This window comes from Onychomys torridus, chromosome 5 (assembly GCF_903995425.1).
Source record: "Onychomys torridus chromosome 5, mOncTor1.1, whole genome shotgun sequence".
Lineage (NCBI taxonomy): Eukaryota > Metazoa > Chordata > Mammalia > Rodentia > Cricetidae > Onychomys > Onychomys torridus.
The window spans coordinates 134,947,068-134,966,466 of record NC_050447.1 but is presented as its reverse complement, the minus strand read 5'-3'; the positions used below and the strand labels follow the sequence as shown (position 1 = coordinate 134,966,466).

General features: G+C 40.9%; 1 protein-coding gene and 1 pseudogene across 2 annotated transcripts in view; both read right to left on the bottom strand.

Moving 5' to 3' along the window:
- The window catches only part of LOC118584362 (aminopeptidase O (putative)), a 317,174-nt gene that overhangs the window by 269,973 nt on the left and 27,802 nt on the right, over positions 1–19,399 (bottom strand). For both annotated transcript variants that reach the window (XM_036188550.1, XM_036188551.1), the window contains exon 2: positions 4,535–5,472. In XM_036188550.1, the coding sequence (XP_036044443.1) occupies positions 4,535–5,331 (797 nt within the window). In that variant the 5' untranslated portion in view covers positions 5,332–5,472. The remainder of the gene's footprint in view (positions 1–4,534; positions 5,473–19,399) is intronic.
- LOC118584363 lies at positions 9,771–10,328 on the bottom strand (annotated as a pseudogene).

The following is a 19,399-nucleotide window of genomic DNA, read 5'->3' as shown; positions in this document are numbered from 1 at the left end:
AAGGTATGGGATGAGTTGAGAGGGGGAAAATGTCAAAAATACAGTATATGAAAAGTTTTAGTTATACAAATTCTATATAAAATCAAGCTAACAAAACTCCCACCAATGGAAGAGAGGCTCAGGAAGTCTCAACCTCGTCTGAGGATCTGTTGGCAACAGATGGTTGCTGGAGCAGGGGCACAGATTGTCAAAGATGAGGCTCAAGTGGATGCCCCTCCACACCCATACAACCATGCCCACACATACAGACCGAGAGAGAGGGAGGAGGGAGGAGGGAGAGAAAGGAGAGGAGGGGGTGAGAACATCTGACACTGGGAGGGAAGGTGGTGACGGGAAATAGGGAGGAACTGAAGGGGTGAAAGCTAGATTTTGATGCAAACTCCTTATATGCATGTATGAATATTAAAGAAAAACATTTAAATAAACAGAAATCTGAGCTCTTTTACTCATTCTTTTTAAAGATTTCTTATGTAGTGAGCTATAAATCAATAAAGTTAATTCAGTGGGGGAGGCGGTATATATGTCTAATATCTGGCTTTGAGGTTAATCTAGAAATATGAGTAGTGCACACTGTCCTGGGTCCAACAGCTGAAAGAATATGCCAAAATGTTAGTGCTTACCAGCTTCATCCTGCCCTTTTCTAAAACAAAGAAACACCACAAATGCTATAGGAAAGCTGAACGTTTAATATTTATTTTCCCAGGTTATTTATTCCTCCAAGTCATGGTTTTGAAAAATATTTTCTATGTTGAACTCAACATCTCCTCCACTCAACTCTCGTTCAGTGACATCATCAGCTAATAAAGCCAGACTTCCTGGAGCAGCTGGCTGCTTTCCCAACTACCATCATGATCATCAGCGGGAAGGGAGGCTTACCAGAGGGGATGCCTTACTTGTAAACAACATTTTCTCTAGTGGAATGGAAAAACCTCAAAAAATGCAAGGAAAAAGAAGAAAGCACATGCTCTTCAAATAGATTTCCACTTTTACAGTTTCTTTGGTGTCCTGAGGACCTAGAATAAAAAACAGTTACATCCCCATTTCTCTCTAGCTTTGAAAGGCTGGCTACCTGTACACAATTTTGTCCATCCTTCTCTCATAAAGTCATAAAGCACACACAGCACATAAAGGAGACATCAGTCTAAGATGTGTGCCATCCAATTGTTATGTAAGGATCCATGCTATCAGTCACTCTGAAATACCACCTGTAATTCAATATCCTAGGACGCAGGCAAGAAAAGACGTTTAGGTTCAAGACCTTGCACAGCCCTAAGTGGCAAACCCACTTCCAGCAAATTTCTGTTAGAACTAGAATAACAGCAGGCAAACTAGTGACAATTCCCCAAAGGGAAAGCCGCTCTCTTGTCCACAGGCCGTTTTTAATTCCCTCCAGAAAACAAAGTCACTTAGTAAAAGTAGGAGGGCAATCTTACAAGAAGGGGGCATCAGGGCTGAGTGAAGGTAACCTCTTCTGAAGTTTGCAGCTATGGTTTAAATTGACTTAATTTTTGTAACAGCTTGGGTTTTAAGTTTATTTACAGATAGGAAGTTCCCACACCTGTAGACGAACAGTCTTATTAAATTAAGAAACACAGAGCCAAGTGCAGAGTTAAAAGCCCAAGAGGTCAGAGCAGTAGCTCAGAGCTAAAATACCTTTCGTACCCTCACTGCCGCTGCTCTCCTTCCTTCCCCTCAGAAAGAGGCCTACTTCCTGTGTACCTGTCCTTTTACTGACTTTCTGTTCTGCCTTCTCATTGGTTGTAAACCCAACCACATGACCTCCTCATCACTGCCTGTCTGTACAGAACTCCAGGTCTTCTACGGTTGGTATTGAGATTAAAGGTGTGTGTCTCCATGCTGGCTGTATCCTTGAACTCAGAGAGATCTGCCTAGCTCTGCCTCCCAAGTGCTGGGATTACCGTCCGGCTTCTGCTATGGCTTGCTATTAGCTCTGACCTTCAGGCAACTTTATTTGTTAACATACAAATAAAATCACATTTCAGTACAAATAAAACATCACCATACATGCCCCCACGCACCCCCATGCCTCCTTTCCCTTGTACAGTCACCTGCTGTGTCTGTCTCACTCAGTGAGCATGATATGGCAGGCTTCACTTAGATTTCTCTGAACATTCTTTTTCTAGTGGGAATACTTCTGTTGTATTATTATTTTTATTGTTTTGCTATGTAGGTCAAGCTGGTCTCCAACTCATAATCCTGCCTTAGAAGTGATTACAAGATCACATTGTGAGCCAGTACATACAAGTTACCATACCACATTTTGTTTGAGATAGTCTCACTATGTAGCATACTCAGGCTCTGGATTTGATCCCTAGTACTGCAAAAGAAAAACAGGGGTTAGGGAGATGGCTTAGAGGACAAAGCATCTGCTGCCCATGGGTGAGGAACTGAGCTTGGCTCCCCAGTAACCACATAAATTCAGACCAGGGGATTCACAGGGCAAACCAGTTACAATAGTTGAATCAGTGAGCTCCAAGTTCAAGGAAGATATTCTATCTCAATACATAAAGCAGAGAATGATTGAGAAACACACCACACAATGTCAATTGCTGACTTCCACATGTATGCACATACATGTGAACATGCATGCACAGCACAAACAAAAGCAAAGTTAGGTTAGGTGACACCTTTCCCAAATTCTCTAGGGAGGTTGCTTCACATCATTGCTACATTTTATTTTTCATCCTGGGATGGTGTACCCTCCAAAATGGTTATGACTTCATATACTTACTATCAAACAACAGTCAACTGGAATTCTTAGTTTCTAGATAGTCACCTGGATGCATTTAGGCCTGTTTATATAATTTATTTGAATCAGGGTCTCATTCTGTAGCCCAATCTAACCTTGAATTTTTGATAATCCTCCTGTCTTCACTTCTGCATGCCTCTGGGATTGCAGGCATGTAGCCACCACACCTAGCATCTTATTCTTAAGCACGTGGAAGAGTTTTGTGAGATTTGTGGCTATCCATGGAAGGGTATCTTGAGTCTAATCAAAGTCTCACAAAGTCTTACCCCCAAAAGGAAAGTGAGAGAAAGAACAGCTTTCTGGTATTTCATTCTAAAATTGACACTTTGTATCCTCTTATGACTCCACAAATAACTCAACCATGTGTTTTACTGAATCATGCCAGATGGAGATGTCAAGAGGGAATTTTATGTCAACCTTTCTCCAGGGAAATAAGGACTTCTGCATGTCATGGATTCAAATCTATCTTAGTAGTTAGCAATTAGGATGGAGGGTCATGTTTGAGAACACACCTTCCAACTGTCAGTAGTTACTTCTTTCTCACTATTTTAGTTCAAGAATGAAACATCTGAGAGCATAGAAACTACAAATTCCTTACTTAAATATTCAATAGTATTATATGGTTAACCCTGGTGAAAATCTTCGGTGATTCTAAAAACTTTGAAGTTACCATAAGAACACCTGCTCCTTCACAGTCTCCAAAGAATGCCCAGTAAGGTACACTACACATAATCACTATGCTTTTGTATTCTTGTAACTCTGTACCAACCCTGCAATTTTTCCCAAAAGCGTCCTCAAACTCTGGTAGACATAAAGCAGAAAGTAAACTCCCTCTGAAAGGCCTGGAAAGCAGAGCAAGAGGGAAGATTATAGGCAATGGACAGACTAATTAGAGCTCAATGTTAAAGTGGTACTTTCGAAGCAAATCTAAAAGGATTTGGGGAGGAGAGTGAGGAAGAGATGCAAGCAATTGCCAGAGACCACCACTTCCATAAAAGGGGCCAACGTTCTAAGCGAATGCTCTCAACAGCAGCTAACAGATGAGCAAGCCTCTATCTACCTCTTCAATGATTTGCCAGGCTGACTTGCAAAACCAATAAAGTTTGATTTAGAAATTTTCATATTCTAAAAAGTCAGTAAGACAAGGTCAAAGGGCTGCCTATGCCAGGCAAAGACTCTCCTGACTCTTAAGAATCAGGTATTTTTTGGTCCCAGAGACCAAGAGCCACATCCCAAGAAACCAGTGTGCAGTTCAGCAGGTCTGACCACTTTAATCCCCAGAAGCAGCTCTCTAGGGCATTGGAGGTTCACATCAAATGACATCTGCAACTGCTGAGTCAGGTAGTGAGAAAGTCACACATCATGGCTGGCCTAGCTTCACACCCATCTAGCCTCAGAGCAGTGGGATCTGAGGCTGTTTTGAGAAAGTACTTGCTCAGAGAAGCACTATCCCATCAGCAGCCCAAAAGTCACCACCAGTGATCCCAACCAACAGTCAGGCTCAGCACTTCAGCAGCAAGCTAACATTTCAAGTTCCTAACTCAGAAATGCTGGGACTGAATCATGGAATCTCTCCAGCCTAATTTACAGGAGGTGATCTTGACAACGGTTCAGCATGCTGCAGGATGTACCTGCAGTCTGGCTGTGAGTCTGTCTGGGTAAGGCTATGGAACAAACAGAAGCCCCCCACAGACTTAGTCTCTCCTTAGAGAGCACCCTTGAAGTGCATGAGATTAGGAGCAGAGAAGCACTTGGATAACCTACCTGCCACTCTGGTCTGAGGTCCAAGTCACTGACTGCCCCTCTGGTTTAGTTTTATACCATATCCTGATGGCATGAGGAAAGTCAGCAGCTGTCTGAGCCCCCGTCTTCCTGATCTGTAAGCTCCAACTGTCAATGTCAAAGAAGAGCTCCCCACAGCCAGGAGCCTGGCTGCAGCGAGTGTAGCAGTCTAACTGCTCCCTCCAACCATCTGCAGGCAGAGCCACAAGGTCACAGACAATCTCACGCCTGAGCTTCTCAGGAGTAGCTGTGAGCTCGGGAGCCTTTGTAAATCTCTCAAGTCCTGGCACAGCAGCCACATCCACCTCTTCTACCTTTAGCACAGATAAATCACAGCAGTCTAACACTAGCAAGAAATCCTTTCTCCCATGATTCCCTGTGTCACAGCAGTACTTTGAGCTAGAGATCTCAGAATCATGTTCCTGGTTGTCATGGTTACCATCGTTATTGAAGGCATCTTGATCACCTTTACCACAGATTGCCAATTCACTATACCCCATCTGAGGTGAATAGGTACTTGCATCCATTTCAGGAACATCACAGGGTTCAGCTGTCCCAAATGTGCAGTCTTCTTCTGACTCCATCTGGAAGGTTTCCTGGGTGGCACTCGACTGTTTTTTAAATCTGTTTCCATCTCCAAAGAAAAGAACTATAGTACCCTCAATGACTCTACTTCCAAAATCAACATCCAAATCCAGTACATAGTGCTTCACAAGCATGTGGCTGGTGTTGGCCATGAGAGGCAGATCATCCCGGGAAGGGTCCAGCTTTATGTCCATGGCGCAGTCTGCAGTTGGTGACTTTGCTGGATCTCAGCTGTGGCTTCCTATCTCTTCTAATCATTCAGAATCACAAATGGCTGGCTTACCAGATAAGAAGCCCCTGCTGTCACAAGTTATGTTTCCACAACTTTCAGTTTCCTGGCAAAGAGAAAAATGTGGTTAGATGAAATTCCAAATAAGAATCTAAATGTTCCTGCAGTTGTGGATCCCGCAGGTTGGCCTCCTTACCTAGCAATCCTCAAGGTGGCAGAAGCTCAGGGGAGAAGATAGGCTACGTTACTGACCTGTAAGTTTCTAAGGGACACAGAGTGCCCTTGTTTCAGAAAAGAGCAATTCTTATGCAAAACTGCAACTATTACTGCCTGTTGTTTTAAAAGATACTAAATGAATCAATTCTAATTTTGTGAATCAAAAGGTAAGTGGTTGTTTTTCTACTGTGATTCTAAATAACAAGTGTGAATGAGGGCTAAATGGCCTCATACATTGTATTCTTTGAGAGTAATAATTTAATCCACATAATATAACTCCAGGGATTAATGTACTTTTCACATTAGGACTGCTCTTCTATCAGCACTTCCAGTAAATTACAGGAAAATGAGCCAATTTACCAAGAGTGCATTCTGAGTATTCCTTTGAGATTGTTCATGGAGACTTTTCAAATTTATAGTTAAATACTCAAGGTATACATTACATCTTAATAGCTGAAAACCCATTAACATTCTGGATAATAGCTTTTTTGTGGCAAACAAAAGGTCTCATTTGGAAAAAAAGTATGCAAATATCTATAAAAGGAAGGAGAGAAATTAAAATGCAGAAGCAGATGTTGCAATATAATGTACAAGTTCTTCAGAAAAGTTCTGAATCAAAAATGTATTCTTACATGATAGCAATAAGGGGAGAATTATTTGAATCATTTCAGACCCTGACATGTACCTGATTTCTTTTAGCATATGCTGCTTTTCTTTACTAAAAAATGAAAATAAATAAAACACAATGACAGAGGAGAATATTTAGACCTTTCTATTTTAAAACTACCTAGAGGTATTTCTTTGTCAACTTTACTTTCTGCACACTGAACTTATCATTCACAAATAATAAACTTGGCTTTAGCTATTGCCTGCATCCACTAATGGGAAATTGCTGTGAAAAGCTTATCCTGCTGGTATCTGGAGCAGTTAACACATACTATGTATACTATTTTGTTGACTGGACATTTTCTTCTTTTTCTCCCTTTTTTCTTTCTTTCTTTCTTTCTTTCTCTCTCTCTCTCTCTCTCTCTCTCTCTCTCTCTCTTTCTTTCTTTCTTTTTGGCTTTTGGGGTAGGGTCTCATACACATTGTAGCCAACCTAGAACTTTCTATGTAGTCCAGGCTGGCCTCAAACTTCTAGCAATTCTCCTGCCTCTGTCTCCTGAGTGCTGGGATCCTAGGAGTAAACAAACCATCATGCCATTGTATGCTTAGAATTTAAAAAAAATCTTTGAAAACAAACAGGGTGGGGGGGGGGTATGGAGGGAGGAAGAGAGAGAGGTAGGGAGGGACATAGACACATAAGAAGAACAATGCCTAAACTATTATAACTGAAGAGACAGTTCAGCATTTATTGGCACAGAGACAAAACTACTCATTAGTTGACTCCAACAGACTCTCACATTTATTTCTGAAACAGTGTATAATTGAGAGTACACTATGACCTACAAAGCCATGTTTTATTACTTGTGTCCATGGTGGCAAAGAATAATGCTGGGCAGCTACCTCAGAGCCCCATTCTGTCAGGCTGGCTATCAAAACCATCACTATCAATACCAGGAGGTAGTTTTCTGGTTGCCAATCATGGATGCTTCTGAGGTTTTTGAGAAGTTGGGACTCTGTGCTGTGCAGTCTGGCCCTGAGCTCCCTCCTCAGTCTTCAAATGCTACCATAGCTAGTGTTTGCCTTTCACTAGTTTTGGTGTGAGCCTCACATGCTTGTGTATTTGCCACTGGACTGACAAGCCTTCTTTGGTCTTCTGCAGCAGACTCCCCAGTACTTTTTCTATGGATGCCATGCTACCTCTCACCTCCTAACCTCTCCAGTGCTACATCTGATGACTCACTCTGAGCTGATTACTTGAGCCCTACTCTGCTGAGATGATCATGACTCTTTGAAATGTAGTCATAATTCAAAGAACCTCCAGGTTTCTGTAATTCATGCCTCTTCCTAATGCAGAGGGAACAATATTCTTCTCAATAAAGGGACCACTGTCCCCTTTGAACCCAACTTTGGGGAATTCTTGCATAAAAATTCCAATCATGCTGAGAATTATAGGGGATACTAAACTTCCAGCACTATTACTGGTAAAAGCTGAACTTGGAGTGTGGCTTACTGAAGGAGTCAAAGGAAAATGTATTCTAAATGAAAAGCACCCACATGGCCATTGGCCGATGCTGGAACAGGTCAGAGCTCCCAGAAGAGGTGGTCACTTCCTCCAGCCAGGATGTAAGGCTGGAAGAGCAGAGAACTTTCTGTGGCCAGGACTGCTTCCCTAAGCCAAAGAGAGTCGAGCAAAGCATGCCTGACCGTGTCATGCAATGCTGTCTATCACCCGAAGAAATCACAGCCAAGTGTCTCTTCCCACCAGGAAGGAAATGACAGACTAGCGATCAGCATCTCACTTTACTACACTCAGACCCTTATTTCCTTTGGTATTTTTCTCTTGCTAATATTTCTTTCTCAATAATTCCCTTCTGTTCCTGACATTAGAACACTCTGAGCGCCTCTATCTTCATAACTGAGCTAACCCTAGCCTTGTTGCCTATATTGATGTACACAGTTCTGGGGTTCAAACCTAGGAATTGACACACTTCCACCACTGACTACATCTCCAGTTGTTTGCTAATTTAACCTGTCTTTCCTTCACTGAACTTTAAAATTAAAACATTCTTTGGGTGCACTCAATCTAGATATCGTTTTACAACTGCAGACCACAAGACTCAGAGAGGGACAGCACTTTGCACAAAAGTTGCCATTTTTCTTCTGTTTATGAGGGATGAACTTTTCCACCTGCTAATACTTCCCTCTAGGTCACATGTGCCTCATCTGTACTGTTCAAATCACTAAATGTCACTCCAAGCCTCTTCACACCCTCACCTATCTTTTTCAATCTGCAGACTAGTAGTTAGTTACTCTTTGGTCTTTTTTTTCTTTTGTCTTCCCCTCCCCCTGCCAGAGGGAGGAAAGTATTTAAAGCCACCCCCAGGAGATAACAAACAGCACTGTCACCTGAACTGAGTGTGATATGTAAGCCTATTGCACCTTGGTGCTCCATTACCTATTTCCTACTTGTGTTGGATTTGTGCATAAACTAAATCTCCCTTCTCTGGAAGTACACAGCTCTCACTGGTGTCAACTGAGGTCATGGTCCCACATTTAGGGGAAAAAAAATGCACTGACTGTGGTTGCAAACGCACGCATGTCTGTGGCCACTATGAAAGGCTTTCTCAGCAAATGGTAACCATATTTCTAAGAAGTCTGTTGACTTCAGCACTTCCGGCTATTGCTGTGTTCTTATTTTAAATGCTGGCCTGCCTCACTGAAGCATTTTCCACTTGCTGTCATAAGACATAATGTGAAAAAGCCTCCCTCCCTACCAAAACTAACCGTTCATCTGGTTAGTTCCCCTTGGCTACCCACTGCAGCCTCTGAAGCATGCATGCTTTGGGTTCCAATGCTTAAACCTTCATCTCAGAGGATTCATGCACAGGTAATAAAGCTATGCATCGGAAAAGAGGCTGCCCCACTCCCTTCAATGTAGTCTGAAACAGCATCCTTAGACACATCCCCACCCTCCATGGAAAAATCACTCCATGTTCCTTCCAAGCTACAGAGTGATGTGTATTGTTCTTGTGGCCTTTACATTTCCTGTGCTATACATACCTTGGGGCTGATGATTCACTTCAGGTTCATGGTCATGTTAAATGGAAAGTGCTATCTACTCTAGGTTCTCCATACACACCTATGAAGCTGATACTGGAGGTACTTATGACTTTAACATATAGTTACTTAGAAAACAGGAATGGTTTGCATAAATTATAAAGTTAGGTACAAGTCATTGCCTTACAAACACCTTCCTCTGGTCTAATCATGTTTTCTTACAAAACACCTATGCCTCCTTCACGCCACATCTTTTTTTTTTTTTTTTTTCACCTGCAATTGACTTGGGGTGAGAAGAGGAATTTCTGATTCTGTTCACTCTTCTGCATACATGCAGGGCAGCTCTGCAAGTTGCTACTTCTCAGAGGTAGGCAGCTTTATCTTACCTTGGCATGTTTGTTCTTCACCTTTTTTTTTTTTAAGACAAAAATTTAATGAAAATTGGTCAGTGGGTATATATGATCCATGGTGCTAGTCATATGGAACTGTCACATAAATAAACCAGAAGAGAGGGGGAAGAAAATGTTACATATTGCCATCATCTGATTCATCTTCTTCCTTCAAAGAGTCCTCGGCCTGTTTCTCTGCTTCCTCCCTTATATCTTTTGGGAAAATTTCATGTTTTCATTTAATTAGTTCACCAACCAAGCTGAGCTCTAGTTCAAAAGATATATCCTTAACTTCACCATACACTATGTAAATTATTCTTGCAACTTCTTTAACTACATCACAGCAAGTCATTTCTTTCATCTGAAGCTTTTCTATTTCTGTCTTTGCGGCTTACCTGGCTTCTTTGCCAATGGCACAGCCCCAATAACCATATCAAACACCTGATGGGTCAATCATGTACAGCTGTGCACCATCATAATCACTGTAAGATCTTAACATGAAACTGCAGCCAAAAGGTCTAACAGCATTGTAGAGAGTATAAGCACATATGTACATGGTCACTCTGTCTGCAAGATGTTTTAGAGGAGTATTATAGTCAAAGTTAGATCTAAAGATGGACACTTCTCTTGCTATGTTTGCTAATGAATGAACATCTGCCAACAGACTTGAAACTGCCATTCCAACATGTCAATCAACATTAAAAAGTCATTTATTGGAGCATTCTTCATAAAGTTTAGAAAGAACTAATTTTTCTACCTCAAAAACAAGCTGCAGAGAGTTTCCAGACCTGAAGTTGGCGTGTTTATTCTTTAAGATTCAGCAAACATGACTCCAGCCAGGGAAGCAGGTAGTCTAACTTCAGATCTTCACCTCTTACACTGGTTCCTCCAAATTCAATCCCCAGTCTCACTCCTAACTCTGCAGCAGATCACCTGCTGGGGCCTCTCAACTCTCCACCCCCACATCCAATTGACCACACAGATCTTCCTCTTCTACCTCTCTTTCCCAACTCTTTGCTTTATCCCAGACCATGATTCCAGGAAGCACTCCCTTGGAACCCACAGACCACTCTGATAGATAAACAGGCAGACTAATTGGAGATCTTCACCTGTCCCTCTTCTCCAAATCCAATTCCCCATTCGAATCCCCAGCTCTATAACAGACCTTCTGCTGTGGCCTCTCTACACTCTGCTCCCATTCCCAGGGGACTAAGCAGATCCTAGTAGAACACCCTGCTTTTGACCCTCCTGACCCCCCCTCAGTGCCCTGCCTCCTAGGCCACCCTCCATTCCTAAGTGCTATCTCCCAATACCTAGAAACACATTTTACCTGTAACCTCCAGTGGCCATACCTATCAGAATCCCAGATGAATTTCCCACCAGGCAATACACAGTACCACACCCTCATAAGAACCCGAGAGGGCAGCAGAAACTGAAGAATAAAACATCCACCCAACAAAGACAAGATATCAGCACCCAGAACTACAATTTCCCCAAACTGAGATGCCTTGACGCCAGCATAAAAACACAGTAAGTAACAGCCAGGTCATTATGTCTCCACTAGAGCTCAGTAACTCTCCCACAGCAGGCCCTGAGTACCACAACATAGCTGAAGCATATGAAAAAGATCTTAAAACAGCTTTTATAAATAAGATAGAGGCCCTTAAAAAGCAAATGAATAAACCAAAGAAATCTATGAAAACACAAACAAACAGTGAAAGGAAAAATGAATAAAACAGTTCTAGACCTGAAAGTGGAAATATAATCAATAAATAAAACCTAAACTGAAGGAAATCTGGAAATGGGAAATTTAGGAACTTGAACAGGAACCTCAGAGGCATGCCTCACCAGCAGAATACAAGAGATGGATGAGAGAATCTCAGGGACTGAGGACACAATAGAAGAAATGGATACCTTGGTCAAAGAAAATGTTAAATCTAAAAATTTCCTGGCCAAAAACATCCAGGAAATCTGGAACATTAAGAAAAGACTACATCTAAGACTAATAGGAATAGAGGAAGGAGAAGAGACCAGGCCAAAGGTACAGAAAGTTTTTAGAGATTTATTTATTCATGTATTTTATGTATAAACCAGAATAAGGAATCTGATCCCATTACAGATGATTGTAGGCCACCATTTGGTTGCTCAGAAATGAACTCAGAACTTCTGGAAGAGCAGTCAGGTGCTCTTAATCACTAAGCCATCTCTCCAGCCCCAGAAAATATTTTTTTAAAAAATCATAGAAGAAAAATTCCCTAACTTAAAAAAGGAGATGGCTATTAAGGTACAAAGAAGCATATAGAACACCAAATAGGCTTGACCAGAAAAGGAAGTACCTTCAGCACATAATAATCAAAACACTAAAAATGCAAAACAAAGAAGAATATTAAAAGCTGCAAAGGAAAAATACCAAGTAACATAAAGGCAGACATATTAGAATAACACATAACTTCTCAGTGGAGACTCTGAAAGCCAGAGGAGTCTGGACAGATATGTTACAGACTCTAAGAGACCACAGATGCAAGCCCAGACTATTATACCGCCCAGCAAAACTGTTAATCACAATGGATGGGGAAAATAAGACATTCCATTGACAAACCAAATTTAAGCAAAGTCTATCTACAAATGCAGCCCCAGAGAAGACACCAGGAGGGCAACTCCAACCTGAAAAAGTTAACCACACCCAAGAAACACAGGGAATAATAATACCAGACAAGCAAATCAACAGAGGGAAATGATCCTGATGACCCAAGTTTAACCCATAGAATGCTTGTAAAAAGCTGGATGCAGTAAGGCACATCTGTAATCTGAAAATTTCTGAAATGAGAAGTGGAAACAAGAAATATACTGCAAAATACAGAGACACTCTGCCTCAACAATGTAAAAGGCAAGAACTCACTTCTAGAATTTATCCTCTGACCTCTACACATGGGCTGTGGCAATGTGCATGCACACACACACACACCACAATAAAATCACAGGAATCAATAAACACTGATCATTGATAACTCTCAACATCAACAGACTCAATTCCCCAATAAAAAGACACAGACTAACAGAATGGATACAAAAATGAGATCCATTATTCTGCTGCACCCAAAACCACACCTTAATATCAAGTATAGTCATCACCTCAGGGTAAAAACATAGAAAAAGATATTCCAAGAAAATGGACCTAAGAAGCAAGGTATAGCCATCTTAATATCTGACAAAATAGACTCCAAACCAAAGCTAATCAGAAGACATAGAAGGGAACTACATACTCAAAGGAAAAAGCCACCAAGAGGACATTGCAATTTTTTTTCGCTTTTTTAAAGACAGGGTCTTTCTATGCAACCCTATCTTAGAACTCACTACATAGACCAGGCTGTTCTCAAACTTAGAGATACACCTGTCTCTGCCTACCAAGTGCTGGGATTAAAGGTGTCTGCCACCATGCCCAGCTCAATATTACAATTCTTAACATCTATGCACCAAATACAAAGGCACCCAAGTTCTTTAATGAAACAGTATTACAGCTTAAATTACACATTGACTCTCACACACTGATAGTAGGAGACTTCAATATCCCACTCTCAACAAAAGACATGTTATCCAGACAAAAAGTAAACAGAGGAATGCTGGAGTTAACTTATGTTATAAACCAAATGGACCTAATCAGTATTTTTAGAACATTTCACACAAATAAAAAAGAATATAAGCACCTAGTTGGAACCTTCTCCAAAACTGACCACATACTCTAACACAAAGCAAGTCTCAACAGATACAACAAATTGAAATAACACCCTGCATTCCATGTGACCACCACAGATTAAAGCTTGTGTGAACAAAAACTACACAAAGCGTATAAACTCATGAAAACTAAACAACTCACCACTAAAGAAAACAATGGGTCAAGACAGAAATTGAGAAAGAATTGAAGACTTTCTAGAACTGAATGAAAATAAGTACACAACTTATCCAAACTTAGGGGACACAGTGAAGGTAGCTGTAAGAGGCAAGTTCATAGCTCTAAGTGCCTACATTAAACAAACAAAAACCAGGAGGAATCTCATACTAGCAATTTAACAGCACATCTGAAAGCTCTAGAACAAAAAGAAGAAGTAACACCAAAAAGGAGTAGATGGTGAGAAAAAAATCAAGCTCAGGGATGAAATCAATAAAAGAGAAACAAAACAATACAAAGAATCAATGAAACAAAAGAGTTGGTTCTTTGAGAACAGCAGTAAGATTGGCAAACCCTTTGCCAAATTAATGAAAAAAAATAGAGAATATCCAAATAAACAAAATTAGAAATGAAAAAGGGGATATAACACAGAGGGAATGATCCAGAGAATCGTAAGAATGTACTTTAAAACCCTGTACTCTACTGTACTTTTAGATTAGAAAAATCTAAAAGAAATGGATCATTTTTTCCATAGGTACCACTTACCAAAGTTCAGGTGAGCAATTTAAACAGACCTACATAACCCTGGGTAAAAAGAAGCAGTCACTAAAAAAAACTCCCAAACAACAAAAGTGAAGAGACAGATGATTGCAGCACAGAATTCTACCAGAATCCCAAATATGAGTTAATGTCAAAACTCCTCAAATTATTTTACAAAATGGAAACAGAAGAAGTATTGCCCAATTCATTTTATGAGGCCCCAGTTAACCAGATACTCAAACCACATTAAGAACCAACAAAGGGTTCTTGAGGATTTAGCTCAGTGGTAGAGCGCTTGCCTAGCAAGCACAAGGCCCTGGGTTTGATCCTCAGCTCCAAAAAAAAAAAAAAAAAAAAAAAGAACCAACAAAGAAATACCAATTTTCCTTATGATCATACATGCAAAAATTCTCAGTAAAATACTTTCAAATAGAATATCCAAGAACATACCAAAAAGATCATCCATCATGATCAAATAAGCTTTTTCCCAGAGATGCAGGGATAGTTCAATATATGTAAATTAATAAATGTAATCCACCATATAAAACTGAAAGGCAAAAAACACATCATCATCTTATCAGTTGAAGAAAAAGTTTTAAACAAATTGCAACACCCCTTCATGGTAAAAGTCTTGGAGTGATCAGGGATACAAGGGCCATACCTAAATGTAATAAAAGCAATATACAGCAAGCTTACAGCCAACATCAAATTAAATGGAGAGAAACTCAAAGAAATTCCTCTAAAATAAGGAACAAGACAAGGTTGTTCACTCTGTCCAGGTTGAGTCAATATAGTACTTGAAGTCTTAGCTAGAACAATAAGATAAATGAAGGATATCAAGGGGATAAAAATTGGAAAGGAAGAAGTCAAAATATCTTTATTTGCAGATGATATGGCAGTGTATATGTGACCCTAAAAATTCCACCAGGAAACTTTTACAGCTGATAAACACTTTCATAAAAGTAGCTGGATACAAAATTAACTCACAAAAATCGGTAGCCCTCCATATACAAATGACAAATGGACTGAGGAAGAAATCAGGAAAATAAGACCTTTTACAGTAGTCTCAAATAAGATAAAGTATCTTTGGGGTAATTCTAATCAAACAAGTGAAATACTTGTAAATTAAAAATTTTAAGACACTGAAGAAAAAAATTGGAGAAGATATCAGAAGATGAAAAGAGCTCCTATGCTCATGGTTCAGTAGGATTAACATAGTAAAAATGTCCATTCTACCAAAAGTGATGTACAGATTCAATGCAATCCTCATCAAAATTCCAACACAATTCTTCACAGAAAGGACAATTTTCAGTTCCATATGGAAACACCAAAAAATCCAGGACAGCTAAACAATTCTGAATAATAAAAGAACTGTGGGCAGCATCATTATCCCTAATTTCAAGTTATACTTATGGAGCTATAGTAATAAAAATAGCACGGCATTGGCACAAAAACAAACAGCAGACAAACTGAAAACCCAGACACAAACCCTTTGATCTATGATGCTGTTATGCCTGCAAGATATGCTAGGACAATGGTGGCATAAAGCTTGTGGGAGTGACCAACAACCACTCCACAAAATGAAATTAATATCCAACACTTCTTGAGTGACCAAGAACCTGAGACTAGATAGCCCAGGGACCTAGATAAAACCAAATTCTACTGTTCTTAAAAAAAAAAAAAAAGTAGCAATAAGACGATTCCTACTGACATTCTGCTATACTCATAGATCAATTCTTTGCTCAGTCATCATCAGAGAAGCTTCCTCCTGCAGCAGATGGGAACAAATACAGAGACCCACAGCCAGATATTACACACAGAATGAGAGACCTTGGAATACTTAGCCCTCAACTGCATATCTCTATAAAATCCCTCCCTTCAGGGCTCAGGGAATCCTGAAGACAAGGAGGCAAAAAAGACTGTAAGAGCCAGAGGAGATGGAGGACCTCAAGAAAACAAGGCCTTCTAACCAACATGATGAAAACTCACATGAACTCACATAAACCTAAGCAGCATGCACAGAGCCTGCACTGGTCTGCCCCAGGTCCTCTGTGTATATATTTCTAGTTTCCAGTTTAGTGTTTTGCATTTTTATTGTATTTCTGAGTGTGCAAACAAGTGAGTCTCTAATTCTTTTTTCTTTTTTCTTTCCAAGACAGGGTTTCTCTGTGTAGCTTTGCGCCCTTCCTAGAACTCACTTGGTAGCCCAGGCTGGCCTCGAACTCACCGAGATCCACCAGGCTCTGCCTCCCGAGTGCTGGGATTACAGCTGTGCACCACCACCTCCCGGCAAGTCTCTAATTCTTATGCCTTTTCTTGGGCTGTTTTTCTTCTGCTTGTTTTGTCTAATTTTGATGTGGTAGTTTTGTTTTATTTTATATTTTATTTTATCATTACACCTTGGAAGCCAGTTTGTTTTCTAATGAGAGACAGAAAGGGAGTGGATCCAGATGGGAGGAGAGGTGGAGAGAAACTGGGAATAGCAGAGGAAAGGGAAATCATAATCAGAATATGTTATGTGAAAAACATTTATTTTCAATAACAAAGTAAAAGAAAGAGAAAGAGAAAGAAAGAAAGAAAGAAAGAAAGAAAGAAAGAAAGAAAGAAAGGAAGGAAGGAAGGAAGGAAGGAAGAAAGGAAGACAGGAAGACAGGAAGAAAGGAAGAAAGAAAGAAAGACCCAGCAAATGCTCTTAAAAACTGATAGTTCACTAGCGGAAAGATACTTTCTGGGCACAATTCCTTAGATACATATAATCACAGGAAGATAGCCAAATGCTGTGAAATTTGATGAAATAATTTCAGTCAGAAAGAAGCTTATTCTAAGTCCATCCACACTACTCTGTCTAGAAGCAGGATACTTCGGCAACTTCTTTCACTCAGGAGTTTTGGAATGCACACAAGTTGGCCAGCTGTGGTAGTACATGTCTGTAATGTACCAGTATCCAGGAGGCTGAGGCAAGAAACTGACAAAGTTAGTCCAACCTGAGCTGTGACCCCAGCTCTAGGCTAACCTTAAGTGCATAGCTAACCCCACTCTACGTCCAAAAGCAGAACAGAATGAAGAGTGACTTGCACAGTTGTTCCTGTTGCTGTCCCCATGCAGATAGTCTACAGTCTAGCTGTGTACTCGTCAACCTGTCACTGTGAATTCCCACAACATTTTCACCAGTTCAGAGACCTAAAGGGAGGAGTGCACGCCTGCCGTTGCATACTCACATTTCTTGAGTCAGTCACTCAAACTCCCACTGCTTGACACTACCTGACACCTACTTCCTTCAGTTTGCTTTTACTTTGATTTTACTTTGCACTCTGGGTTGTTTCATCTACATTGCCTCTTAAAAGTTGGCTTAAATTTTAAAAACATTACTATTTTTGGGTTTTCTATTTATAATGGGCTTTTTTGCTTCAAGATTACACTTGTATGTTTTTAAACTTTTTCCTGCATTCCTGTTTTCCCCTGTACTGACAGATAAGTTATACAATCTATTTCTTTTCCTTAAAATTCCTACTTAAAGTCAATCTCTAGCAGCCTTCGAAACAACACAAGGACCTCAGAAAGTTCAATCATCACTTCCCTTCCTCACTCCATACCTGCTGCTGAAGGTTGGTGCCCACACTTTAGTGTCAGATTGCTTTCCATGGCCCCCATCCAACATTTTCAGGCCAATATTTATTTGAACAAGTGTGTTTGTTCACCTGCTTCCTTACAATAACTGGCTCATCCATCCCTCTCTTTCCTTCTGTGTTCAATGCTGTTCTAGTTGTTTCAGGACAAACTAACTTTGTAGCTTTAGGTACTAACTATCTCGTCCTACCCTGTAGCTGAGGGATTGGAATTGTAGCCAGCAGGGCCCTTCTCTACAGCTCCTCTATTTGTCATCCAGTGGTACTCAGAGGACACACCTGTCTGGAGGATCTGATGACCAGGAAGGCTACACAACAACTATCTCACATAGGCATCTCCTGTTGCAGCCAGGGACACCCAGAACTAGCATCCCAAACAACCCACAAACACAGCATGACCTTTAAGCCTCAAAAGTCAGTATGGTTATCACTTCTCCTTACTCTTAGTGTGTGTTGGGGGGGGAGGGAGAGAGGGAAGAGAGAGAGAGAGAGAGAGAGAGAGAGAGAGAGAGAGAGAGAGAGAGAGAGAACACAGGTACAGGTGTAGTTGCCCATGCATGCAGATATGGAAGTCAGAGGTAAATGTTGAACATCTTCTTCTACCACATTCAACTTTACTTTTACGTTTGTGTTTATGTGTGTGCTGGATAATTTTGTGTCAACTTTACACAAGCAAAAGTCATCTGAGAGGAGGGAACCTCAATTGAGAAAATGCCTCCATAAGATTGGGCTGCAGGCAAGCCTGCAGGGCATTTTCTTAATAATTGATAGGGGAGGCCAAGATCATTGTGCGAGGTGCCATCCCCGGGCTGATGGTCCCGGGTTCTATAAGAAACAGGCTGAGCAAGCCATAAAGAACAAGCCAGTAAGCAGCACTCCTCAATGGCCTCTGTATCAGCTCCTGCTTCCAGGTTCCTGCCCTGTTTGAGTGCCTATCCTGACTTCCTTCAATGATGAACAGTGCTGTGGAAGTTTAAGCCAAATATACACTTTCCTCCCCAAAGTTGCTTTGGTCGTGGTGTTTGATCACAGCAATAGTAACCCTAACTCAGATACTGTGTGAGTGTGTGTACATGTGTGTGGGCATGTGCACATGCCTGTGCATACACAAAGGCCAGAAAAAGGCATCAGATCCCACAGAGCTGGAATAACATGCCCAGCTTCTTCTATGGGTGCTGGGAATCTGAACTCCAGTCCCCATGATTGTGCAGCAAGTGCTCCTAAACACTGAGCTCCTCTATGCAGCCCTCCATCTCATTTTTTTAAAAACAGGGTCTGTTAACCCAGAGATCATCATATCAGTTAGACTGGCGGCCAGCCGCAGGAAGGATCCACCTGTCTCCACTCCCAGTTCTGGGGTTCCAGACATCATTTTGAGAGAAGAATCAAAAGCCAATACAGATTTAAGGAGAGAGGAACTGACTTTATCTCTTGATGCAGACATGGTAAAAGACAGAGGAATGCTGTGGGATGTCTTTCTGTATGCTGTGAACATATCTTGTTCCCATTGGTTGATAAATAAAACCGTTTGGCCTATGGCAAGGCAGCATAGAGGCAGGAGGGAAGGGAGAGAGACAGGAAAGAGAAAGGCGGAGTCTAGAGAAATGGCAGCCTGCTGCCCAAGGAGCAACATGTACTGGGGCGCAGGTAAAGCCACGGAACATGTGGCTAAACATAGATTAATAGAAGTGGGTTAATTTAACTTCTAATAGC